The sequence below is a fragment of the Condylostylus longicornis genome, unplaced genomic scaffold, assembly GCF_029603195.1.
Source record: "Condylostylus longicornis isolate FDR11 unplaced genomic scaffold, ASM2960319v2 ptg000004l, whole genome shotgun sequence".
NCBI lineage: Eukaryota > Metazoa > Arthropoda > Insecta > Diptera > Dolichopodidae > Condylostylus > Condylostylus longicornis.
In genome coordinates this window covers 10,002,293-10,029,394 of record NW_026577973.1, presented here as the reverse complement: position 1 = coordinate 10,029,394, position 27,102 = coordinate 10,002,293, and the positions used below count along the sequence as shown (strand labels likewise).

General features: G+C 23.5%; 2 protein-coding genes across 4 annotated transcripts; one reads left to right on the top strand and one right to left on the bottom strand.

Annotated features, from left to right (window-relative positions):
* Positions 1 to 2,923: 2,923 nt before the first annotated feature.
* Positions 2,924 to 5,738, bottom strand: LOC129609177 (endoplasmic reticulum mannosyl-oligosaccharide 1,2-alpha-mannosidase). Its single transcript, XM_055521097.1, has 7 exons — positions 5,456 to 5,738; positions 5,236 to 5,400; positions 4,615 to 5,107; positions 4,411 to 4,559; positions 4,168 to 4,359; positions 3,839 to 4,026; positions 2,924 to 3,779 (listed from the first exon to the last, which is right to left on the bottom strand). Exons 1-7 carry the CDS (start codon positions 5,531 to 5,533, stop codon positions 3,128 to 3,130), a joined length of 1,917 nt encoding a protein of 638 aa, XP_055377072.1. The 5' UTR covers positions 5,534 to 5,738; the 3' UTR covers positions 2,924 to 3,127.
* Positions 5,739 to 8,183: 2,445 nt separating this feature from the next.
* Positions 8,184 to 27,102, top strand: LOC129609248 (protein RUFY3-like). 3 transcript variants are annotated; one of them, XM_055521196.1, is made up of 9 exons: positions 8,184 to 8,536; positions 15,392 to 15,570; positions 15,664 to 15,918; positions 15,985 to 16,112; positions 16,187 to 16,294; positions 16,352 to 16,494; positions 16,564 to 16,847; positions 21,441 to 21,538; positions 26,304 to 27,102. In XM_055521196.1, exons 1-9 carry the CDS (start codon positions 8,389 to 8,391, stop codon positions 26,917 to 26,919), a joined length of 1,959 nt encoding a protein of 652 aa, XP_055377171.1. In that variant the 5' UTR covers positions 8,184 to 8,388; the 3' UTR covers positions 26,920 to 27,102. The 3 variants fall into 3 exon arrangements, with proteins under 3 accessions (XP_055377171.1, XP_055377159.1, XP_055377165.1); XM_055521184.1 differs by lacking the exon at positions 8,184 to 8,536 and adding an exon at positions 10,449 to 11,094; XM_055521190.1 differs by lacking the exons at positions 8,184 to 8,536; positions 21,441 to 21,538; positions 26,304 to 27,102 and adding exons at positions 10,456 to 11,094; positions 17,808 to 20,191.

Here is a 27,102-nt window from a genome sequence, read left to right as displayed (position 1 = left end):
CATTATGAAGAAAATATCGGATTACGTGAAATTTCATATACATATGTATAAACTTCATTTGACCGTACGCGGAACCTCCTAACTTTTGGCAGAAATCAGAAAATTTAATATTTAAATTCTTCGTACTAAAACAATGAACATTTAAATTATTTGCAAAGAGCAGGGCTCGAAAACTCATGTGAGGGCCGATTTTACATTTTTTACCGTATATACGGAACGCATTGATTGAATTTCTTGCCATTTGATATTTGAGTTCTGGTTGTTACCGAAATTAACTGGCGAGCATTTCAGGAAATTCGGGTAGCACAAAGCGAAACTGTACTAACAGCCAAATAAACATTTTTCTAATTTTCCTCAATTCTAATTATTGCCTTGAACATTGAAAATGATTTAACAGGCATTTTTATAATATTCTGTAACACTTTCACTTAACTAGACAATACACATTGCGGTCGGTTATGTGCCGACACATCAGATTTTCGCATATTTTTGTAATCATTATCGAAAATTTATTGAAATATTTTGTTCATGAACGAGAAAATGTCAAAACTAAAATATTTATGGATTCACCTAGTAACCTACATAAAGATATGTTTTCGGATTTAACTACATCATGTGGACTAAATAATCCAAAATTGAACTACGAGTTATGCATTAATTTCTTTTTGTAAATTCAAAAATTTTTTATCACATTTTACATATTATAGAATAACTTAATACATACATAATATGTGTTTATGTGTGGTCAATATTTTGCTGAAAGGCTTTTTTTATATACATATATTAGAAATATTGTTTTTAATATTATTTAAGTAAATAGCATACAAATAACAAACTATTTATTTAGAAATTGTTTTATTTCTTAGACTTATTCACAATTTTCAAAATCTGTGTTATTTCTGTTGATTAAAATTATTTCTTGAAGGTTAAATAATAATTTAATTTAACTAATGTTTTATTTAATGTTGCAATTTTACAAAAGCTATATGGATCTAAGTAATCATAATATTACACATTTTTGTGTTTTTTTTTATTTCGACTAGAAATTAATATCTAGTTTCATAGAATTCCTAAATTTCTTACATTTTATTTCGATTTTTCTTTTATTTTTAGAATTCGATATAAACTATATTAAACTACCCTAATAGTGTTAATTATATTATAAACTGTAATAACAGCAATTCGAATAGTTAACGAATGGTTAAAAATTTATCGCTTACATAATACCAATTTGTTTGAATTAATATATCTCAGTTCAAGTTATTTAAAATAGTATTAAATTTAAAAAAAGCGCTAATTCATTACAAATGTAGGTTGATATGTGTTATGACAAGAAAATTGTATTACAGGATTGTAATCAGCATTTGCAAACTAAATTTCCTTTTTCTCCTACTTGAAAATTACAAGTTAAAGTGCGATTAAGCTCAACAAAACCAGTTTAAAATTTTCAAATGAATTTCTTTTATTCAGACCAAAAAAGAATTAAGAACACATTAAAGAAGTCAGATTTTAAAATATTGTATAGTTTAACTTTTTAAAAAAAAGTATAAAATTTATGAAAAAAATATTTAATAAAACAAGCATGTTGCTCTAAGGTTTAATTATTTGAAATAAGAGGAAATTAAACTATTATACATACATATTTTAAATTAAACACAACTTTACTCAGACCATGCTAAGTACATACTCAAATTTCATAAAACACACAACCTTAAATAGTACATAAACTAAATTTAATAAAATGTTAATAAAATTTCATAACAAAAATTTTTATAAGATTTCAAATAGATAGATGCTCGCGATAAATTTTAGAAATATAAAATTTTTAGAATGTTTTATATAATATACATTATGTTATATGTTTTATTAATTTTGTAAAAATTATTAAAAATGATAATTAACCCCAATTTACCTTATAATTATTTATTGTTAAATAATATCCATTTAAAAAATACCAATACCCAATCAAAACATCTTAAAATATTAGTTAAAAAGTTGAAGTTTTAATAAATTAAAAAATTTAGTGAAATTATCATATGTATGTACATACATTAATTTTATTTACTTTTAAGATTTTAATAGGCAGTGCAATAGTTCAGAAACTCATTCAAATTTATATCTTTTTTTAATTATCTTAATTCTTTTAATAGATTGGTATTGATTGAAATTATTCAGAGTGAGAATTAATGTAAAATTAATAATGTTATTAATTCAATATGTTTTTGTTTTTGTAAGAATTACAGTCCTTATCATTTATCAAATTAGTTTTCAAGCTAACTTTAAATATCTGTGTAGTATTATAAGTTTAAATTAAGTTACAAAAATTTATTACAAACCATAATATGAAATATTGAAATGTTTGTATTAAATGTAATAAAAGAGCAAAATTCTAAAATAGTATAATACATAGTAATGTTTTTGTCGTAAAGCAATACTAATTATTGATAGAAAACTAGTACAAATTTGAGACCATATATTATTTTAAGCTAAAATCATAAGCATTTGCTTACTCAACCCATGTAACATGATATATGTTCTCATATAAAATTTTTAGCAATATACTGTCACATACTTTTATAATATTTAAATTTATTACATTATTTTTCACATTTTTACAGAATTCAACACGAATATATGTGTGTATATATATTTTTTTGTTGTGATTTTAATAAACATATGCTTTTCACTTACATAATAAATAGAAAAAAAAATTAAATATCACGATTTATTATGTTTCATAAAGTAAAGTATAATTTTGGAATAAAAATAGAGAGATTCTATAATATAGAAATTTTTTTTTAGAGAAAATATTTTTGTATTAGATAACCTTTATATAATTAAACTTCATTCTTTGATTTGTAAGGATATCACATTCAAAAATTGAATTTCTAAATCTAAAAATAATCTAAAAATCTACAAATAATCTAAAAATAGGTTTTAAATAAAAAATAAGTTTTACTAACTTTTTCGTAATTATTAAAAGCTAATTGAAGTTTTAAGTCCTCACATCAAATCAATTCTTTTAATTATGTTATTTGAAATTTTTATTTTGTGGTAAACTATCAAATTTTCATATATTTTAGCAAATCAAATCGTAATGCTATTAAAAATTTAAAGTACATTCTACTCAATTATTACGAATAGGTAGTAAATGTGCTTCAGAGTTAAATACAAACTTTTCTAAATCAATTTCGTGTGGATCATCGTTGAAAAGTAAATAAAAATATTTTAAAGTTTCACTTAGCCAAAAACTTTCCATCATATCCCGTGGCCTAGTATTAAATATACTTTTTACATTACCAATTGAAGTGTAACCACTTTTAACTTTTGTATACTTTTCAAAAGCTTCAAAAATATTCCAACCCATGTCTTGATATGTTCTATTACCAGTTAAAGCATAAAAATAATATAAACTTTCAATAAACTCTGGGCGTAGTAAATTATGGGCATCATTTGATTTTACTTGAATATCTGAGTCACCCTCGTTGTTAGTTAAACTGAAATAAGATATTTCAGGAGCCAAATGAGTTGGCTGTTTCATATATGTTTGATAACAAGTTTCAAGTAAGTCCTTAGCAAGTTGTAAATGAGAATCAGGCATGCCATTTTTATATCCTAGCAATAACGTCCCTGGTAAATAACATGTTAAATGATCCATTTTAGGTTTGAAATCTTTTCCATTTAGAAGCTCCCCTACAAAAGTGTGACCCTCTCGAGGAGTTTTTCGAACTAATTGGCTCAAAACGCCTGATATAGCGTTAGCATAATCTTGTATTAAACTAAAATATTAAAATTTTTATTATAGCAAATGTAGTATGTTAATAATTTTTGTTTTTACTAATCATTTTCTTTCTTTCCAGTCTGCAGCCACTGTTTAAGCAAATATTCATAGTACGAGTCACCACGTGCTCCTAATGATATAGTTGCGAAGTTGCGGAAAGTTCCAGTATTGGCGTCAATAAAAATTGGAACTAATCCATTTTGCTTCTCCAAAGAATGTACGATTTCATTTACGCGGTTAGCAACCTAAATTTTTAAAGTTTATTAGAGTTCTTTGTGATAGTTAAAGAAAAAAGAAAATACTGTGCATACACATATATATATATATATTTTTTTTGTTTTTAAACAATATTTGATGTACCGCAGGTTTTTGCCTATGCCACCTACCTGTTCAAAAATACTGTTTCCAGTACTTCTTGATAAATCACGAAACTCCAACTGTAAAGTTGTAACTTCACTAGTTGAGCTATCGGGAGACCACTTCGGTGAATGGGCTGTCCTTGTTGCTAAATTCACATCTGAATAAGGGATTCCAGAAGGAGAGTCAAAACAAGGTAGCAATCGGTTCCCGAGATCAACCTTCATTTGCGAAAAATAAATACTTTAAAAAACTGAAATATTAAATATTACCGATTTATTTAAAAACATTTTTTCTCCACTCAAGTGATATGCACTTAGCAATCCACCAAGAACTCTGATAGTAACTTCAAAAAGGTTAACATCGCGGTTTATATCAAAATGTAGATAACGGTCCACCCAAGCTTTAGCTTCGTCAAATTCTAAACGATGGCAATTGCAATTATATTAAAAAAATACAGTTGCCTTTAACATTACCTTCTTGCAAGTCCATTATATAAAGGGTATCAAGAGAATCTACAATGGTTAATCCTAATCCAAACCAATCGAAGGTACTCATTGAAACGGGTTTAAGATTATCATGTCCCCAGGCATATTCCTTGTAACCTCTCCAAGAATGTTGAAATGCTTCTACAACAGCTTTTTCTCGGTCATTTATTGGACCTCTAAAGTCTTTAGCTGCAGTTGATCGTATTTTGCTTAAATCTATAGTAATCGCATGTCTGTTTGATCTAGCTTTGGTAAAATCGGTTTTTTCTACAGCGATTTCCTGAACGTTTTTGATTTCTTCATTATTGGAAAGATCAGGCGCATCTAGTGAATTTAAAACTCCAGAATCATAAACCTTATTGCGGTTTTCGCCATTTTCTTTTATAATTGGTTTACTTTCAGTCCCATGTGCAGTTTCCTCGTCTTCAACAGGCTTTGGAAATTGATTTTGAGAACCATCTTGGAGAGAATGTCCAAAAGTCTACATTATTTAAAAAATTTTATTTAAATTTTTTTTAAAAATGTTATAAATGAAATCAGAATCTAATTAGGTCATAAATCATAATTCTAGACCAACTTATTTTGAGTTAGATTTTAAGACATACTTACATCATCTTTCAGAGGCTGTATATTAATATGGTTTGGTTCTTTATTGCTAGCTGTATCAGTTATAATGGGTTCCGATGGTAAAAATAAAGCGATCAATATTATGCACGACGCCAAAACGGCCAATAATATTAAATTTTTTTGACATCTTGGCAATTGATTCCATATCTACAAAATATCAAGTCAAAGGTTATCAGAAAAATTGCATAAATTTTTTTTATACCCTTCTAAAACTTTTACGTTGTGTATGAGATCCGACTATTCCAATATTTAGTGCGACGTGACTTTTTTCATCTATCATTTTTTTGTTTCCTATACTCTTCTTACTTTTACGCGTTATATTTTAGTCCTATGGAGGACTTAATCTTTTTTTATATTAATTTGCCACAGATATATGAAAGCATTTTTAAATACACTGCCTATATTTCTAAAACTTCTTTATTTTTATTCAAATTTTAAATATAAGGTACTAATTGAACAATTCATGTGCGGTCAAAACATTGAAATTTGAACTGAATAAGCAATAAGGAATGTTTGACAGACAATTACTGACAAATGCTAGAATAACAGTGACTTCTAAATGCTGTTAACCAAAATATGCAGCAAACTTACTGTTCAGTTTTCAAGTTTTACGAAAACTTTTCAAATTTGTGTTAATTTGCTCATATTATGTGCTTTTTATGGTTAATAGAAGAGTTTCATGTATATTCATATGAACAAACAATAAAAAGTGTTGTTTTTTAACTTATATTTCAGTTGCTTTTATCACTTTAAGTTTAAAAGCAAAATATTTTCGGTCCGTTGCAATTAACTAAAAATGTTATTTGTTATATGTTTATTGAAATTGGTTTCTATGTATTAAAGAAAAATTGTGTTCAAGTGTACAATCTTAAGTTAAAATTGCAGTAACAGCAGTTTTTTTTGTTCCTAGCTCGGTATAACTTTTGAAACAGAAAACTACTGATAAAAGTAAAGGTGTTCACTTATTTACATAACATACATTAGACGAAGTTACATACAATTTGTGCTTTTTGATTTTGACATTTGTTGCAAAATTTTTTTTTTCCTGCATTGATATTTTAAGGCCGTTCCCGAATCCAACGAATTGGTAATACTAAAGGAAAAAGCATCTTTGTTTCTATATTGCTTGCATTAGCTAAAAAATAGTATCTTGAAAACAAAACTTTAGGTAAGTCCCTATTTTTCTTCTAAGCATTTTCAAATTGAAGAGCGACTTTTTTCCTTTACAGTTTTTAAAATTAAAAATAGCTTGCAAAATAAAATGTAAAAACAGTGGAGTGTAGAAGCCTTGTTGTTTAAAATTGAAACATTAAGAAAACAAGAAGTTCTAAACAATATTTCTTTGCATCCTCGAAACGTTTTTTGTATATTGTACTAACGAGAGAGAGAGTTGAAAAGATAAGTAATTTTGAACATATTATTTTCCTAACTTACGATTTTTTAATATCAAAAGGTTTTATTATGGAGCATAAATTAAAAAGGCCAACCCTTTTTCTGTCTTTCATATATTTTCCGAAATTTATTAACGTAAGTTCTTAGGTACAAAATGAAGAATGTATATCAACTTAAAATATGATTTTCGTCATTTTTCATTCTTCTTTTAATTTTATGCTACCCAAACAGTATCGCGTTTGGCACTTCAATACGTTGAAAAAAAGTTTATCAACACTCACATTTGAACATGTAGTACGTAATGTAGTTTCATACGTCATCCACAAAAATTGAAATTTTTCATATTTTTTACAACCAAGTTTCAAACTTCAAATGGTTATTTAGCTAGTTCACTAACCATTTAACGTGTTGGAAACTTGCTATATTTTCGATGTGTTGAAGAATTTGTTCAAACAAGCCTGGCAGAAATATATTTTGTCAGGTTGATATTTTTGTAATGTCAATGTAGTGGGTATAAAATATTATCTTTATTAGGTTGAAAGCAGAATCATAGCGAATTTTTGCTACCAAAATACTGTACAAGTGATTTTGCCGTTCCGCTGTAGTTTTGATTTAACAAGGGAAATCGTCCGCCATTGCCGTTCAGCGCTTTGATTTTTTGTAATTTTCGAACGTTTACCGAATGATTACCTCGATAAATTATTGAGAAGAAAGTTACAAAAAAATACAAAAGGTTCTTTCACGAAATCGCATTAAATTATCTTATAAAAATCTTATAAATTATCTTATAAAAATTAAATTATCTTCAGTTATCTTATAAAAAAATTGTAAGCTTTATCTCGGAAGAGTATTTTTTTTCATCATGAGTTATTATTAAATGTATTGACAAGTGTTAATATTAACATAAACTATACTTTGACATTATCATAAATTAGATCAGTTATTTAAAACTCAAAGTTTATTATTTATTAAAGTTAAACTAAGTTATTTTTTAATTTTTGTCTCGGAAAGATTTAAAAGCTTTACTAATGTACTGGAATATTTCAAATTTTTTGCTCAACTGCCAAGAAAATTTTGTTACCAGTTATATGAGCAAATAATTTGAACAAATTTGAAAAAATGAGCAAATCAAAAATAGACAAAGTTATCTTTTTAAAAAAATCATGTATTTTTAAAAAAATGAACAAAACAAACACCTACGATATTATAACCAGTAATTTGTCATTCAGAAAAAATGTTGTACAAACTCATACAGTAAATATTATACAAACTTGTTTGCTAATAACTTGCCTATGTAAACGCTTAGTATAATTTAGACACACTGGACTAAAAGCTTATATACTGGTATATATTCAGGTACACTGGTACATTGGAAGACTTCTGGGCGATGTTGACAATTGAATGAAGTTTGAAATGTTTGACAGAATATTTGACTTTTGAGACCGTGTTGACATTCATCGTTCATGTTTATTTACAAAGCCATTAACACATAATTTTGTAATACATAGTTATAATTTTCTGAAAACTGCATGCAGTGTAGTCGTAAATATGTATATGTGATTTGTTTTATTTTCATTAAAAATTAAAAAAAAAAAGATATTTTAAAATTCTTGTTAAGGTTTTAACATTGATTTTATGTGATTTTAATGTATGTATCAGCAAGCATTTTACCTGAGCAAAATACATTTAAAAAATATAAATTGTGCTTAAAAATTTACATGTACCTAATTATTTTGGTCGGAAATGAGTTTTGGAAAGAGTTCGGACTTATTAATTAGGTCCGAAACAGAAGATAATATAACGTCCTCTACAAATTCATTGTTTAGGCGTACTGATAGTGTTCAATCTATTAACAATGCAACAAGTGTACAAGAAGTTAAAAAACGCCCTGGTAAGTAATATGTATAATTAATATTACAAGAAAAATTCCAATTTTAGTTTATTTCTGAACTGCTTATTTACGTGTAATATGTCAAAAAGTTATATGTTTGCCTAGGTACCTACCCAATTGTGCTAGAAATTTAACATATTCAAATATATTAAAAATTATGGATTCTTGGTAAGTATTATGGTGATAAAAATAGAACAAACATTCAAAAATTCAATGCTTTTATAACCAAGTAAAGTTATAAAAGCAATGAACCATTAGTTAGTTTATCTCAAGTGCAACGTAATTACCTACCAACTAAATTGGATTTTTAAATCTATCTATTTACTTTAAATCATAGTGATATGCATATATATACGCACCTTTATGGCATTATTCAGGTCAAATTTTTTGATGTGATTACGAAAAAGAATCAGAAGTGTATTTTAAAGAATTTTGCGGGCTATTTTAAACCGAAAAAAATACCCTTCCAACTTAAAAATATATGTATATGTATATGTATATGTATATGTATATATATATATATTTGATACTAGTTAGACACGGATAACAACTACATTTGATTGTTCAATTTATTAATTAAATTATTAGGTATTATTCATAATCAAATCGAAAAACTTGGAGCCAGTTTTTGCGTCCTTAATAACAAATTGAAAATGATGCTTGAAACTTTAAACCAATAAATTTAAAACAATGCACAATTTTATATTGATTCACAAAGAATAAAGTAAAGAAATACAAACAATCCAAAGATTAAAATAGGTACCTACTTACAAACAATTTAAGAAGTTTGCTTTTTTAAGTTTGATATTTAAAAACTTCAAAATGTTATTTTAGTTCTAAATGTTAATTTAAATATTTTAATATCTCTTAATAAAAAACTAAACTATAGAATAGGATTGTTTACAGCAACATTAAACCTGAGACTGTTTTGTTTTTAGTGAAATAAATATAAGAAACTTAGGACTCATTAATCTAATTAAATGAGTCTTAGACTTCCATTAAACAAACGATGTTTTTAAGTTCACTTATAAATTCAAGTTTCACGATCTAAATTAAGGTTACAGATTTCAAAATGCGAAAATTTTAATAGATAAAATTAATATTTTATTGCAGATGTTAATTAATTTCTTTTTTATTTGCTATAATAATGCTTTGCTATGAGATTTATATTTAAAATAAAGAGCAGTAACAGTTCTTTAGGCGCGTATAGTTTTACCTCGTGGATTTTTAATACAAAGTTATTATTTATATTGAGTGTCGAATTTATATATGTATGTATAGCATAATTTTTTATTTATTAAATAGAATATAAACCAAAGATCCAATTTCATTAAATTCAAAACAAAAAAGCCTGACTGGTTTACTAAACCTCTCCAACAAAATTAAAGTTGACAAAAAAATTTAAGGAAAAAATATTTCTGAAGTCAGAATGTTTTTAATTTTCAAATTTTATAGAAAAATGTTATTGTAAACACCTTGATTAGCGGCCAAGGGAATGTTTTTTTTAAGATCGAAAGAATAAGTCCTTTAAAACATTTTTAAAATATTAGATCGACCGCTTTAAAATGAATATTTCAATGAATGAAAAAGTGCAAGAACATCAATAAGCACATACCGTTTACATTTTTGCAATAATACGTACAAATGTCATTATAATATAAAATAAATAAAACAAATGCAAGTTTCACTCATTTTGCACTCAAACAGAATGCCATTTCAAACTTCTAAAAAATTTTTACTCAAAACACAATTTTTGAGTTGAATCGTATTTTGTGCTGTCTAATTTTAAGGAAAAATCGATACTTAACTCCAAAAGTCTTATTGAAAACGAAGTTTTTTTTCACATTAAATACAAAAAAATTGCTAAAATATAGTTTTAATAATTAATAACTAATTAAAAACTTTAAATTGTATAAAGTAACCAAATAAAAAGAAATGTTGTTTTTCTTTTTAAACATTCTCAATTTCTTTAAAGCAAAAATTTTGATAAAATGATTATTGATTTTTTAAACGAAATTTGTTATTTCTTAAATACATTTTTGCAAAATATTAGAAGACGAAATATATAGAATCGTATAAAGTTATAATAAACTTTAATTCCTTCAAAAATTAATTAAAAAAGAATAAAACTTTAATATTGAAGTGTCAAAACATTTTCACAAATTGATATTATCAGAAATTCCAAAATTAAAAAAAAAAAAAGAAAAAAATAAAAGGAAAAATGCAAGGCAATAACGATAATGGAGTGACTACAATTGCATTACCAAAACCTCAGCACGCTAACTGTTCACATGGTCATGAAGAAATTTCTACTGGTGCACAAGATACCATTTATTTGTGTAATTTCCGGGTATCTGTTGATGGTGAATGGTTATGTTTAAAAGAATTACAGGATTTAGATATACAAGATGGAAAAAAATCAAATATTGAATATGCAAATGGTACTGGAGGAAACTCAAATTTTGGTACAAGAAATAGTAACAATCGCTTAATTGAACGTGCTTCTACCACTGATACTTTAAATAAATGCGACCGTGATTATTGGGTTAATTATTATTGTAGGTGCCTTTTTTATTGCAAAACTTCAAAAAAATTTTTTTTGAATCACATTTTATGTTTATATTATTTTAAATATTACGTTTTCATTTTTTATAGTCGAATGAAGTTTATTTTCATGACATATTTAATAGCAGTTCATTTGTAGTTGTTTAAATTTGGAATTAATTTAATAAAGTTTTCTAAGTTTAATTCAATTAATTGGGTAAGCATTGTCTTCCTTTTAATTCTTTTGCTTACGTAAATAAAATTTTATATAAAATACTTTTATTTTGAATGCAATAATTGAATGGTTTAGAAAATCATCGTTGTGGAAGAATTGGTTTTATTTAAAAATGAGGTACCTTTCACTCAAAAATAGATTTTTTAAAGAAACGAACCTGTGATAATAATCGATATTGTATGAAAGGGTTCAATAATTTTTACGAAGGAAAAATTTCTTCTTTAAATTTATAAATTTTTCACATTTTTGTTACAAAATTATGCTTTTATACAATAATATAAAAGGGCAACTTAAGAAAACTCATATAATATTATTTTACAATTTTGTGCAAAGTTTAAATAAAATATAAATTAGAATTAATAACAGAACTTCGAAACAAATAAAAAATATATGTACAAGTATACGAAAAAATTAAATAAAAGTATTTAAAAAAAATGCAGTTATGAAACATTAACTCTGTTCCAACTTTGGAATGCTTCAAATTCATTGTCTTTTGTAATTATGCCCTTAAAAAAAACAAAATTAACAATTAAAATTGGCCCAAAATCTGGGCTTTATTTTTTTTGTTACGGGAAATATTACGTGGAATATTTGTTAGCCGTGGTAATTTACTTTTTCTCAAAGCATTAACGGTATTGCAAGCTGAAATTGAATCCTTCGCTTTATCTTTTTTTGAAAATTTATCTAACAGACGTTTTCTTCGTTCAACTTGTGGAACTTCATTGACAAATGTAACTTTTGCATTTTTATTGTTTTGTGGATCTTTTAATTGCAGTTTTTCATTGACATCATCTTGAAATGCTAAATTTTGATTATAATTAATATTATTTTTTTGCATACTAATTTCTGTCTCTGATTCTGGTAATGCATTATGAAATGTTGAATTTGTTTTAATATCTGCTTTTAAAATATTTTCATTTGATTCATGTTTGATAGGTGAACTTAAAGATTCACTTGATGATATAAGTTCTGGAATTTTTTGCTGTTTAAATTTTCGAAAGCATGAACATTTTAAGCATCTTTTTCTTTTGTAAAATTTAAGCTTTTCATCTTCAGACGGCATAACTGATGGACTGTCAGAAGTTAAAATAATTTCATCTTCAAATTTTTTCTTTTCACTTATGTTCTTCTTTTCTTTCATTAAAGTCACGTTTTTATATTGGTTACATTCGCAATCATCAAGATTATTTTTTAAGTGTTTTTTTGGGTTTGAACTTTTCCAAGTATTTTTTGTATTTAATTTTGTGAAGTGTTTTTTTACTATTAAAATGATGATAACTATTAAAAAAAGAATGCTCACAATTGAAAATATCATTAAATAGTTATTTTTACTAATTTCTTTCATGTCTTTTGTGATATCTATATTATCGCTATTGTTTCTTTCATTATCGTTGTTTTCATTAACATTTTCGGAGGATTCTAGCATGTTGATATCCTCAAAGATTTCATCATATGAATTTTTCTTTTCCTGCCTTTTTTCCTTTGTTTCTTTCTTTAAATTTTCATAAACGCTTGATTTATGGTTTGGAAATACCAACTCTTTTAAAATTTTATCTGAGAATTTCTTGGATTTCACAAATTTTGGGAACGAATCATTTTTGTAATTATTGTTAATATTAATATTTGTATAATTTTTCAATGTCATGAAAATCCTTAATGAACCTGCTAGAGCTGGATATAAATCATTATCAGATAAATATTTTAATACATTTTCCTTATACCAATGTTGAAATAGGTTTTTGAAATTTTCTGGATTCAAATCTAAAGAATCATAGCATCTTATTACTAAAGTATAATATTTAAGTAATATAAAAGAGGAAAAGTCAGATTTTAAACTGTAGAATTGCTTTTTCACGAATGGTATCCAAATAATATTTAATTCGCTTTTAAAATTAACTAAGTTTAATCTTGGTAAATCTATTATTAAATTCTTTTCATATAATAGAGGATCTGATAAAACGAGATATTTGCATGGATATTCACTATATTTATTGAAATTTATTTGAAGATTTTCAATTTCATTAATAACATTAAAAAGAAAATTTGATTTAAACTTCCATCCTAAGCCTAATGTATTTAAATAAATTGAGCAATATTGAAGAAATTCGTGAATATTTTCAACAGTATTTCTATTTAATGTTCCAGCATAAAAGGATATTTTAGCCAAAGGATGTAAATACGAATACGTGTATCTAAAGAGTTTTATTTTTTATTTTTCTTTGCTTTCGTATATATGTAGAATAAATTTTTCTTACCCCCCTACTACATCAAAAAAGGCCTGTTCTGCATAAATTCTAGCTTCATTTTCCGTTCTTTTCAAAATTATTTGATGTGATTGAAGAAAATATCTCATTAATGATTTGACAAAATTTTCATTTATTAAATTTATTGAAGATTCTTTTGGAATAATGTTCTAAAATATATACATATGTACATATGTATTTTTATATGTCAGTGGCAATATTTTATTGTAATATTTTTAAAAATAGTTTATTGTAATATATTACCTCCAGTTCTCTCCTTAAATACAACAAAGACATATTTTCTCTTGAAAAACACTTCTTAGTGAGCCCTTGGCTACCAAACAAATTTGTTCCTATTGAATATTTGTACTTAGTTTCACATATCTTCTGCAAATCAGATCCAAAGTTTTTGTTTAATGTATTAGAGCTTGTTTTCAAGCTATTCGACATCAAAATAATATTTAATAAAATAAATGAAATTAATTGTAAAAAATAAATGAATATATTCATAATTCGTCATGTCATTATAAAATTTTGATCTTAAAAATAATTTGAAATTAATTTAAAATCTACTCAAATTGTTGTAAAATGAATAATAATAAATTTTTCAAAAAGTGATCTGTTTATTTTTTTTTCAATTTAAGCTAAAACATTGAGCAAGTAAATAAATAAATACTTGTTGTATTTTTAGTTTTTGCTTTCAAAAAACTTATTTAAGTTGTTGTTTTTGATATCTGAAAGTTTAATCCTAAAAATATGATGTGGACAAAATAATAAATTTAACAGTGTTAAAAGAGCTGCAATAATGTTTTAGTTAAGGTCTCAATTTATTTGTTTTAAACGTAATTTTTTCTATTACCACATTTATATTTTTGAGCTATTTGTTTTAGTAATGGTATTAGTTGTTTTATTAAAACTAATTTTTTTATAAAATAAAGGCTATGTTTGATAAGATGTTTTGATAACGCAAAAATTATTATTCATTTGTTTACCAGTGATTTGACTAGTTTATATTTGTATTACATATACATACATACAATAGAACTGCGTTAATCGGTACAACTATTATATTTTTCCAAAAAATGTAACCAGCTTTATTTTTGTATATGAAATAACTGTGTACGGGATGCAGTCTGAGTAAAAATTTTTGTTAAATTCTATTACTAAAACTTTGTTATAATCCATGCACTTTTCTACTGTTTAAAATTCATGATGTTGCTATCGTTAAACTGTCTTTTTCTTCATTACTTGAATAATTTATTTCAATTTTAAATATGCATGCACTTTTATAATTTTTTAGTTAATTTAGGCAAATTAGCTTTCACTAAATTCTTTACTTTATGTTAAAACAATTTAAAGTGATTTAACGTAAAGTAATTTTATGTGAAATATGAATATTTTGACACTAATATAAATAAATCATTAGGCTTATATAACAACAATAATCTTGTAAAAATTTTGTAAATCAATCAACTACCTTAAACTTTTTTAATATATAAATAGAAAACTTTACACAATTTTTGTTTTTTTGCATGAAATTTTGTAATCTTTTATGATGTTTTAAATATTTCTAAATTTTTGTTATGTATGTAAAACGTATTTGTTCGTTATTGCAATGTTAAGTTTTTATTTGCGAAACGTTTATAAAATAAGAACAAAATACTTAACCCAAAAGAAATTTTTTTTTGAATGAGAATTTAAATTTAAGTTTAAATTATTTAATCTTCAAATTTATCAATAAATTATTCACGTATAATATTGAAAAGTTTAATACAATAAATTTCGCTAAGAGCACTGTCATATTTCTAAGGATTTTTAATTTGTTATTTAAAGCAAGAGATCCCGCTTCCATTGAACGAAGTAATCTAGTTAATATATGTAAATTAGTTGTGAAAGAATTACTTGAACAATCTTTACGTTATGGGCGAATGTTGGATTCAGATCATTTACCATTACAACATTTTTTTATAGTTTTGGAGCATGTATTAAGACATGGATTGAGACCTAAAAAGGTACGTCTATAATTTTGAAAAAGTTAAAATATAAAAAAATATTAAAGTGAATAATATTACATGAATTACATAATTGTTTTAAATTATTTTTAGGGTCTTCTTGGTCCAAAAAAAGAATTGTGGGATTTATTACAATCGGTTGAAAAATATTGCATAGAAGCACAAGATGTTACAGCAAGTGTACGAGATCTTCCAACCGTTCGTACACATATTGGTAGAGCAAGAGCATGGTTGCGTATTGCGCTAATGCAAAAGAAATTAGCTGATTATTTACAACCTTTAATTGAACATAGAGATGATGCATTAGCTGAGTACTATGAGCCTCATGCTTTAATGATGAGTGATGAAGTTAGTTGTCTCGTTTTATTGTAGTTATATTCAAATATTTTTAATAATATATTTCGGTATTTTAAGGTGATTGTAATTATGGGAATTTTAGTTGGATTAAATGTTATTGATTGTAATTTATGTGTTAAGGAGGAAGATTTAGATTCACAACAAGGTGTTATTGATTTTTCTTTGTATTTACGTTCAAGTTCAAGGTGAATATTTCATTAAAATATAAGAATATATTTTGAAAGAAAAATTCAAAAAAAAATTAATAATTGTCAAATAGAAATAGCCCAGATGACGACAACGGTACAATTGAACCATCTGAAGGTAGTAATATGACAGCAGTTTTGGATCAAAAAAATTATATTGAAGAGCTTAACAGACATTTAAAGTAAATTCTAAATAAAGTTAGATATATTTCTAATTCCAACTTAATTTTAATTTTTAGTGCAACCGTTAATAATTTACAAGCAAAAGTCGAAACTCTTACAACTACAAATGCACTAATGAAAGAAGATTTGGCAATTGCAAGAAATAGCTTATTAGCATTGCAGGCAGAAAATCAAGCTTTGCGAAAGAATATTGCACTAAGTAAAAATAATCAGAAATATTTTATGAAAAAAATTTATATAATGTTTTCTTTTCATTTTATTATTTAAGATAACTCAACTAATTCATCAAACCCAAACTCAGATAATAATTCTGATAAAATTCTGGATATTTCAAACAATTCTGATTTAACACAAAATTTGAATGAAGAACGTAAAAAAGTTAATGAATTAGAGAAAGAACTAAAATTGCAAATTTCATTGAAAGCTGAAACAGACATGGCAATGAAATTATTAGAAAAAGATATACATGAAAAACAGGATACAATTATTTCATTAAGACGACAGCTAGAAGATATTAAGCAGATTAATTTGGAAATGTATAAAAAATTACAGGTTTGTTTAATATTTTGAAGTATTTCAGTTTGTTTTTATTTTAATCACATAAACTTTAAGGTGCCAAATTATTATTTTCTTTATATTTTAGTTTTTACCAAAAACATTTAGTTTAAACTTAGAAATTTGTTGGTTTTAGTGATGTTAATTTATTAAAATTTTTCCTGTGAGAATTTAACAACTTTGCATTAATTCGATTTATTCGTATTTTAATAAATGAATATACTAACGAAAATAAATATATCTTTATTTTGTTTTTTTTTAATATAATCTACTTTAGATTATATTAAAAAAAATTATAGTTTACATTGTAAAGATATCCAAAAACAAAATAATTACTTTAAGTTTATTTCAATTATAATTGCAATTATCAAAATATAACAACTTTAAAATCTAAATATTTAATTCAAAGCGCTTTCGCATTGCACAGTTTCAAGCTGATTTAACATCCATTTCATTTATTGGCTTATTGAACAGTCAATAATTGAAATTAATATTTTACACAGAAAAAATTATTAGGATAAAATACTGTAATGTGATCACCAAAGTTGACAAGGTTGATTTACTAATAAAAATAAATGAAATGAATTTTGAACGCGTGCTAAAACAAATTATTTTTGATCTTATCTTTAATTTCAATTGATTTAAATTGACATCCTTATTTATAAATTCATTAACATCACTAAATATCGTTACAAGAAAATATTATTTGTAAAACAATTTTGCTATTATTAATTTATATTCATATGCATATTTTTAATAATCATAAGAACACAAATTTCTATCATTAACTTAAAAAAATATATAAACTCATACATACATATATAATAAAATTCATCACTTTGATTTGAAAAACAATAAAAATATTAAATAATAAAGACAATAAAAAAATAAATAATTTATTTGGAACCAACAAAAAAACCAAAAAAAAAAAAAACATCCCGTTCGGTTCTCAAATAGGAATGTGAGGAAGAACTAACTCAAAAAGGTGAAATGGTATCCAGATTACAAACAAAAGCGTCACAAATTGGTAATATTTTAGCAAATTTAGAAAAACAAGGAAAATTGGAACAAAATGAATTAAATAAAACACCAACGTCATCATCATTAGCTTCAACATCGTCAATTCAAAATCAGAGACCTCGTTCTCAAATTGTTTCAAATTCTCAAATTAGTTTTAATAAGAAATCTAAAAATGAATGTTTAGGACCACCACATAAAAAATTACATTATATTGATCCAATACCACCATTTAATGCGAATAAAATTCGTAAAATCCCAACACCATCATCTGAACCGGATTCAGAATCGTTATCACCATCAAATTCGAAAATAGAAAGTAAGAAAAAAAATAATAATTCTTTAAGTGAAAATTCGTGTAAAACAAAAAATATTAAAAATGATGATGGGGCTGATTCAAATAAAATTTCTTTAAAAACTGATATTGATAATGAAATAAAAAGAGACAGCCAAGAGAAATCAATTTCTGAAGTTACGACTGCAGAAGATAATACTGAAAAATAATGCTATAATTATGTATGTAATGTATTAAATTAAAGAATGTTGTTTTTTTTCGGTAAAAAATTACTCTAGCTTATTTTCATATATTGATAAATTTACATTCTGGAAAGAAATACTTCTTATTTTAACTATAATCTTGGGAACAAAAGTAAGCCAGATCAGCAGATTGAATATTAATTACTTTTCTTTTGAAAGACAATATAAATTTTTTATGTAATGAACACAATTTTTAATTAGAATTTTTAAATGTCTTTTGTCTACAAAAGTTGACAAAACACAAAATTATTAGTACGTTCTGTACAAAATTATTATGAATTACTTTAACGAGTATATTTTACAATGTAATACACTAGATTTCACTTTTAGTAAATGATTTCATATTGTTCAAACTTTAAATTAAAATTTAACTTTGATTGCATTTTATTGTACTCTTGCATTTATTCAATTAATTACTTAAAATAAAACTTTCTTAGGTCAATCAAAATTAGATTCTTATATTAAATTAATTATTTAATTAAAATTTACTTATTCATAATTTTAATTTAGCGTTAGCAGTTTGTCTAGTTTTAAAATATTTGTTTTAGACAAATAAATAGTATTACTAATTTTCTTGAACTTGGAGTAAAGCTTAATTTATATCGTAGATGTTTGTAATTAATTTATACCTTGGGCGTACGAGCTTTTGTTCCAAAGAAAAAGAAATATAATATGTATAGTATCCGTTTGAAATAGCTATGGTTTTTAAAAAATATCTCTATTTTTAAATGATAAACTTGTTGAGATATAATGAAACATCTATTTGAAAAAAAATTTCAATACATATTTAAAAAATTATTTTATTAGACTCATTTCGTTGTCTTAATCAGATAAAAAGTTAAATCAAAAAAAAAGTTAATGATTCCTTATTTTATTTCCATCAATCATTGAAATATGAATAGAAAAAATTAGAGAAATATTTTACTGAAATAAAAATTAATAAAATTATATTATATTATATAATAATATGCATAAATAAAATAAAAATATGCATGTTAAAATATTTATTTGATTGGATTATATTCATTGATTTGTGGTGATCCGCTATAGTATAATTCAGTGTCACTTCGAAACAAAAGTTATAATTTGGTATAAAAACTTGCATTATCATTATAACTATGGAATCTTATGTTATGTATTTATATTATAGATGTATATGTATGAATTATATATAAATGTATATATATATATATATAAATCAATGCATGAAATGATAGTTTTCTTTATTATTTTAAATGATTTAAAAGAAAAATTGTAATTGACGTGAAACAATGTGAAAATATTTGAAATTTTCTTAAGAAAATACAATTAATTTGCTTATTTTATATATGTACATATAATTAATATTAAATCCCATATCATGAATTCCGTTCGTAGAACTGAAATTTGAAAAATTGCGAATTTCATATTTTCAATTTCGAATTACGAAAATTCTGTTCCGAATATTCGTAATAGAGTATTCGTGAATTACGTTCGTAGCAAAAATAAATCTTAAAAGTTTATGAAAGAAATAATCACACGTAACAAGCAATTAAAAAAGAATGGTTTATTTTAAATTTTTAAGTTTTGAATTTTTTTCTGTGTTGTCTTTTTCTCTAACACGGGAAAATTAATTAATTTTTGTTAAAAAAATTTCAGTTTTCGATAATATTTAAAAACGAAAAAAAACTGCTAAGCTCCGCTTTTAAAAAATATTTTTTTGTTTGAATGTTGTTTACTCAAATAGCAACCATAAAATTTAAATAAACATTTGACATATTTTGAAATAAAATATTTATTTAGTTAGTCATTGAGAAAAATTATGTTGCTATTACTGATTTATTGGAAATTGTGATAATTTAAAAAGCTATGTTGTAACTTACTTCGTAATTCGCAGAATATTACCAGTTAAATTCATGATAAAATTTCTTTTCCATAAATAAAAATTTTTAAAATTATTTCATGTATTTTATGTACATATATATATATACATAATTATATAATAAAATTAAAATCCTTTTTACTAGTATTTTATGTATGTCAATAAAGTTGTACTGAACACAATAACCTACATATTTGTAAAAAAAAAAAAATAAAATATAAAATATTTCAAAAATATTTTAAATATTTAAATGCATTCATTAAATATTAAAATAATATTCAGTACTTTTTTTTAAAAATGCAAAAATATTTAAAAATTTCTTTTTATTTTCTTATGCACTGCGCGCAAATAAATTTTCGCTTTAAATGTTTTGCTAAAAATCTTTCAATATTTCTTTAAAACAAAATAAAAAAAAAATTATTAAAATGATAAAATATAAAAATAAAGAAATTGTAAATGCTATTTTTTAAACTAAATATTCAGAAACAGCAGGAGAACACTACATTTTATTTACATACATATTCATTTGCAATAACTCTATGTACTGAAGAAAGAATATTTAAAAAAACTATTTTTAAAATAAAATTTAAAATCATTCATTTGAAGTACCTATTAAATTTACAAATTACATCAAATTAAATAAAGTTGTATAAGGAAACTGAACAAATTTTTAAGCTTTAATTCATTTTTAATATAAACCAACTAAAAATGTTTTTAATCAATTAAATTACAATTAATAATTAAATATTTTCTTCAAAACAAGACATTTTCTTAAAAGCTAAATTAATGCTTAAAATAAAATTTCAATAATTTCAACAAACATTCCAATACAAATATCTAATAGCATTATCATTGAATGTTGTTTGTGGGTACTAAATCAAAATGAAATGAACATTTTAAGATCATTTTCATGAATATTAATAAAATTTATATTCTAATTGGAATTTTTTTTTGTGGTCCTTAAAGGCTAATGTGGTGTTTGTTTGTTTTTTTTTTCTTTACATATAATACATAATTATAATATGTATAATTAAAAATAATCAAAATATAATTAACTTTTTTTTTATTGTATACATTTTATTTATGAGAAACAAAATATTATGTATTTCGAAAAATGTTAAATAAAAGAAAATAGGTAAAAAACAAAAAAAAAATATCAAAAATTCTTTTTTTAGGAATGTGAATCATCTTTAAAGCACAAAACCGAATTATTAACTAAAATAGAAACTCAAAAGGAAGATTTAACGAACACTATATTACTGTTAGAGAAAAAGTAAGAAATTAATATTATTTTTATTTAATTTATCTTTTTTATTTTTTCCTTGTTTTTTTAAACTAAAATAATATTCTTGTTAAATATATAGTTTTAATAATTATTTAGCAATTTAAGATTATTCCAATTAAATTTTTAATATTTCATAAAATTATTGTATTTACATTATGAAATTAATCTTTTTGGTTTTATAACCATTTATTTAATTACATACATATATATTTTGAGATTTACGATTTTGTGTTTTTTTTTCCTATATTTAATTTTATTCTGGTTTATTTTTGTTAATACACTTAAATAATTTCAACAAACAAAATGAAAATATTTGTTGTATTAAACATTACGGCCGTTTTCTAGTTAATCAAATGCTTGCAAATGAATGCGTTAGTCATAAATTCCAACAGTACGACATGACGTACTCATCATAAATTCCAATATACATTGACAACGCAACTGATTATTATTTTAGTTTTTGCATTTCTTTAAATGTTAATGCATAGGTGATTTTTATTATACTTGCATATATGACAAAATTAATGACAAATAAAACATTTTAGTTTTGGAATTTTTAATTTTTCGATTTATTGAAATGAGTTCTAAAATGTTTATTATCAAAAATACAACTGTTAAATATATATTGCGTATGTATATCACATTATTGTTTTGCAGTATTGTGTTTATGAAAAGGTCTATTATTTTCAATTTGTACGAGTAGCTACATATGTATGTATATTGTCAATTTTGATTTTACGAAATCTTAAAATTTTTTGATTTTTATTATTAACCGTTATTTTATTATATTACATATATAGAAAAGATGAATGGAACATTGAAACAAAAATTTTCAATTTATTTTGTGATTGTAAACAATATTTAAAATTTTATATTTTTATTTAAATACTTCAATAAAGTAAATTATTCTCATAAATATTTTATAAAATATCACAAATTACATAACAAAATCATTTCAAAATTCATATATGTACTATAATTAAAAAAAACTAATATTATTAATAAAATTTTACAAAAGTGATGCAACAAATGGGTGTTAAATACAAATATATAATATTTGTAAAATGTTGTAGTTACTAAACTTTTATAATTACATATAATAAAAATGTAATATATAGCATTTATTTTTTAAAAATAAATATTTTTATTTGATATTTTTGAATCGGTTCGACGATGGTTATAATATTGCTCTTCCAATATATTTAAAATAATATTTTTTTAAAATATTTTCAATTTATTTATATTTTCATAAATAATTATAATATTTTCATCAATATTTTAATTAATTTATCATAATTCGTACTCGTATATAATACGCAATCAAATTTCATTTTGACGAAATTTTTATTTTGTTTTTTTTTTCTTTTAAATTATTTTCTATGTATGTATTTTATATAAATCTTTTTTAATAAATTTCTTATTTTTATAACAATGTATATTTTTGATTTAAATTAATTAGTAATTTTATTGATGCATATTGATTTTTACACATTAATATTTAAGTTAATATTAAAATTTTCATATTATGCAAAATATATAAGAAAATATTTTAAAAAGCATTTATTTTTATACTAAAATTAAAAATTTAAAAAAAAAAATTCTAATAAAAGAAATAAGAGCCTCTTCATGCTAAGAAAATAATTTTAAAATATGAGAATTTTTACATGGAATAAATAAATATTATATTGTATATATAAAATATTATATATATATATATATATATATATAATAATAATATATTATAAAATATGTTATGTATATTTAAATTACCCTACATTATTATGCAAATAACAGTGTAAAAATACTCTAAAATTTTTGAAATTAATACATTTAATTTTCTTGTATTATAAAATTTATATAAAAATTATTGTAAAATGAAAATAATAAATTATGCAAAATATAAAAGAATTAAAAAAGGGTTAAAATATTATTTTAAATAAATTCAACTTAAACTGCATTAGAAAAAAACAAAATAACCTATAAAATATTATTATACATACTTACAATAAATAAAATAAAAAATTTTTACTTTAGTGTTTTATTTAGTTTTTTGAAAAATTTCAAGCTTTTAATCTTAATCAACAACATTAAACATCGTTTCACAAAACTTAATATACTTATACATATATAACGTATACTTATATATTAGGTAAGTATTGACTTTTTCCAAATCGACTATTTTTGTTATCGGTAGTAGACTGATTTTTAAAAACTGAAAATGTTCATATATGAGTACTACAATTAATATATGTACATATATATTATTTTTATATTATATATGGGGCTAACCTACTAAATAGTTTACTTTATTCAGAATAGGTATAGTTAGAAATGATTTTAGTAAGCTTTTATTTAAAACTTTGTAATTATATCTAGAAACGTAATTCGAAAAAAATCTAAAATATTTTCTATGCTTTTGGGATAAAAAAATCTAGTACAAGTCTAATAGTGCATCTCGCTTTTTCATCTTTTATTCAGTTTTAAATCAGAATTCCCAATTTTCTATTGCATATTTCATTTTTCCAATAGGATTACTAATTTTTGTAATTGGATTTTTACCTTAAGTTATCGACTAAACTTCCATCACCTTCAAAAACAAACTGAATAAACAATCTTTAAATTTTATAAATATTTTAGAAAAAATGAGATACGATGAAATTCTTCTCATATTGTGAGCTATATAATGAAAAATACGACCAAGCCCTATATGTGTAACATTTGCTAGGGACGAAGGGAATAAACGTTATTAGTATATTATGAGAAAAATATACAATTTACTTTGGAAAACTCAAAACATTATTAATTTTCAATCGGGTATTTATTTTCGAACTTTCTTTATTTAAAATGTGAGAAGACGACATGTACAAGAACGCATAATAAATTAATTTATATAATTTCATTTAGTTTATTGTGTTTACATACATATGTACATTTGATTTTAAAATATGCCTTCCGGCATAAGTGTAGTTGTATTATGCAACGTATAGACAATCAACGTACTTATTTATGATCAATAATGTAAATTTAGTTGATTTTGTAATTTTCAAATTAGCTGTGTGACTTTTTGTTTTATATTTGATCTTTCTTATTACAATCTTTAATCTGTTTCTAAAACTATTTTTTATTTTTTTTTGGTACTTTTTGCTAAGGTTGGACCCGCTTATTTTTAAAATTTGGCTCAAAATTTTTTAAATAGAGAAAACGTTGACTATGACTTTAAAACACGGTATATTATTGGTACTTTATAATCAAGGTACATTCTGACTTCATTAAGGAATTTCGCAAGAAATTTACAAGAATTTTGTCTACTAGAAAAATTTATTTATAATAAAAATAAAGCTAGTATTAGGTTCAACATTTTTGGATAAATTACACCATCACCAGGCTAGATGACATTTAAATTTTTTAAATTCTTTAAAAAAAAACAAAGAATTTTTTAAATTCTTTTTCATTAAAATGTCCCTGCTCATCATAGGGAAATTTTTTATTTTACATAATTATGTATATTGTACGACAAGTATTGAAAATACGATAAGTATTTTTTTATGATTTTTCGGTAAAGATCCAAAGACAAAAATTGATAGTGAGAAAGATTTTTAATGGAATTTATGGATTTCATTTAAAGCAAATACTTCTTCGTGAACTGAGATCTTCAAATTTTATATACATAGTTATGAAATGATGATTACAAAATGTGTGCGTTTGTCATCTATATATATTCTATTGAAAAATTTATGCTGATTTAAAATTAAAACTAATTAAAGTTCGAAAAAAGGCATTATTTCGAAAATTATACAATTTGTTGGCCTAGTTTGGGAGAGAATATTTAAAAAATTTGTAAAAGTTAACATTTTAATAACAGCAACAAGGTCTGGATCCTATTGCATCAACAACTTTTACTTTTGCCTTTACTTTTTGATTTTATAAAAACACTACTATGAATTTTACGTTTTAAAAATTTAAAACGTGGTTGGTGCAATAGTTCCTTGTTTTTATTAGTGTATATTTTTGAATAAATTTTGAGATTAATAATATACTGTATTATGAGATTATTAATAACTGTAATATCTGCATAAATAATGTTCGAAAATGACGATTGTGGTTAAAGTTCTAGAAGAAGAAAATAATAGCCAAATGGTAGATATTAAACAATTACTATGGTATGTTACAAATCTGCAAAAGTAAAATATTCACTTTCTGTAGAAAATCTCCTAAGATTATAAGTATGAAGTCAGAAATAATACAGGTTTATTTTTAATATGTATGTATAAAGCTTTATTAGAACATTTTGTACTCTTAATATTCCTTATTCTTAACTTTTAATGCAGCAAACAAAAGCTTGAAATTTTTCCCAAACTCAATAAAACAAAGATTTTTTTTGGAATTACATTTATTCTAATTTAATATTTAAAGTGGTCACGTAAAAGCATAACATCAGTGACATTTACTATTTTACTAATTATTTAATTCGTAAATTTATGTACGAATAAAAATAAATATTAATATAAATAAATTAGAAATATATACATATATATGTATGTAAATCGAATATTTACATAATATGTACCTACCACTAAAAAAAATTAAAATAAAAAATATAATAAGTCAATTTTTAAAATTCAGTTTGACAATATTTGAAATTGAACTGATTCAAATAAAGTCAGAGAATTGTCAATCTGCATTTTTGAATTTTAATTTTTTGATATTCATATTTACACATATGAAGTCTAATAAAATTTTTTTTTTGTTTAAGATGGAATACCGAAAAATCAAGTATTAAAGCACTTCAAGAATCTTCTAAAACTTTATCTCTTCAAATTACTACAGCTGATGAGCGTGTAGCGCGTGCTGAAGCCGAAACAAGAATAGAACGTGAATGGCGTAGTTCATTACAAGTGAAAGAAGCTAAACATAAAGACCAAATATCAACATTACAAAATACTATTAAGGAATTAACAGAAGATGCTAAAAAAACTAATAATATAAAAGATGAACTTGAAAAATCACGTAAACAATGGTCTGAAGCACAAACAACATTAGAAGAACTAGGAATACAATTAAGTGTTCATAAATTGAAAATTGTTGAACTGGAGGAAAAGCTTCAACAACAGCAACAACAATCTTTTTTATCTACAGATGCTAACAATTATTGGGCACCAGATAAAAGTGTCACAAACTGTAAACAATGTAATAAAGAATTTAATATTACAAGAAGAAAACATCATTGTCGTAATTGTGGTGATATATTTTGTCAAAATTGTTCTGATAAATCAATTTCACTTCTAAATGAAGCAGGCCAGTCTGGAAAACCTGTACGAGTTTGTAATAAATGTTTCGATACTATTAGTGAAACTTCATCTCGCAGTTGATTTATTCAAATAAAATACAAAACATATTTTTTTTTTATTTTTAACTATAGATATTTGAAGATTTCATCAACTGAAACTGTTTATAGATAAATTTTTAAATATACAATTAAACTGTATGCACAATAGCTATTATAAAATATTATAAAAAATATATATTTTTAAACAAATTGTCATTTTAAAGTA

What these genes read in the sequence shown, in the direction of transcription:
- LOC129609177 (XM_055521097.1), bottom strand. Translation starts at nt 5,533, where the DNA reads ATGATAGATGAAAAAAGTCACGTCGCACTAAATATTGGAATAGTCGGA. An exon ending in TATAATGGACTTGCAAGAAG is followed by an intron (nt 4,560 to 4,614) that starts GTAATGTTAAAG and finishes GCCATCGTTTAG; the next exon opens with AATTTGACGAAGCTAAAGCT. An exon ending in AAATGTTTTTAAATAAATCG is followed by an intron (nt 4,360 to 4,410) that starts GTAATATTTAAT and finishes TCGCAAATGAAG; the next exon opens with GTTGATCTCGGGAACCGATT.
- LOC129609248 (XM_055521184.1), top strand. Translation starts at nt 10,758, where the DNA reads ATGCAAGGCAATAACGATAATGGAGTGACTACAATTGCATTACCAAAA. An exon ending in GCGAAAGAATATTGCACTAA is followed by an intron (nt 16,495 to 16,563) that starts GTAAAAATAATC and finishes TTATTATTTAAG; the next exon opens with ATAACTCAACTAATTCATCA. An exon ending in AAATGTATAAAAAATTACAG is followed by an intron (nt 16,848 to 21,440) that starts GTTTGTTTAATA and finishes TTCTTTTTTTAG; the next exon opens with GAATGTGAATCATCTTTAAA.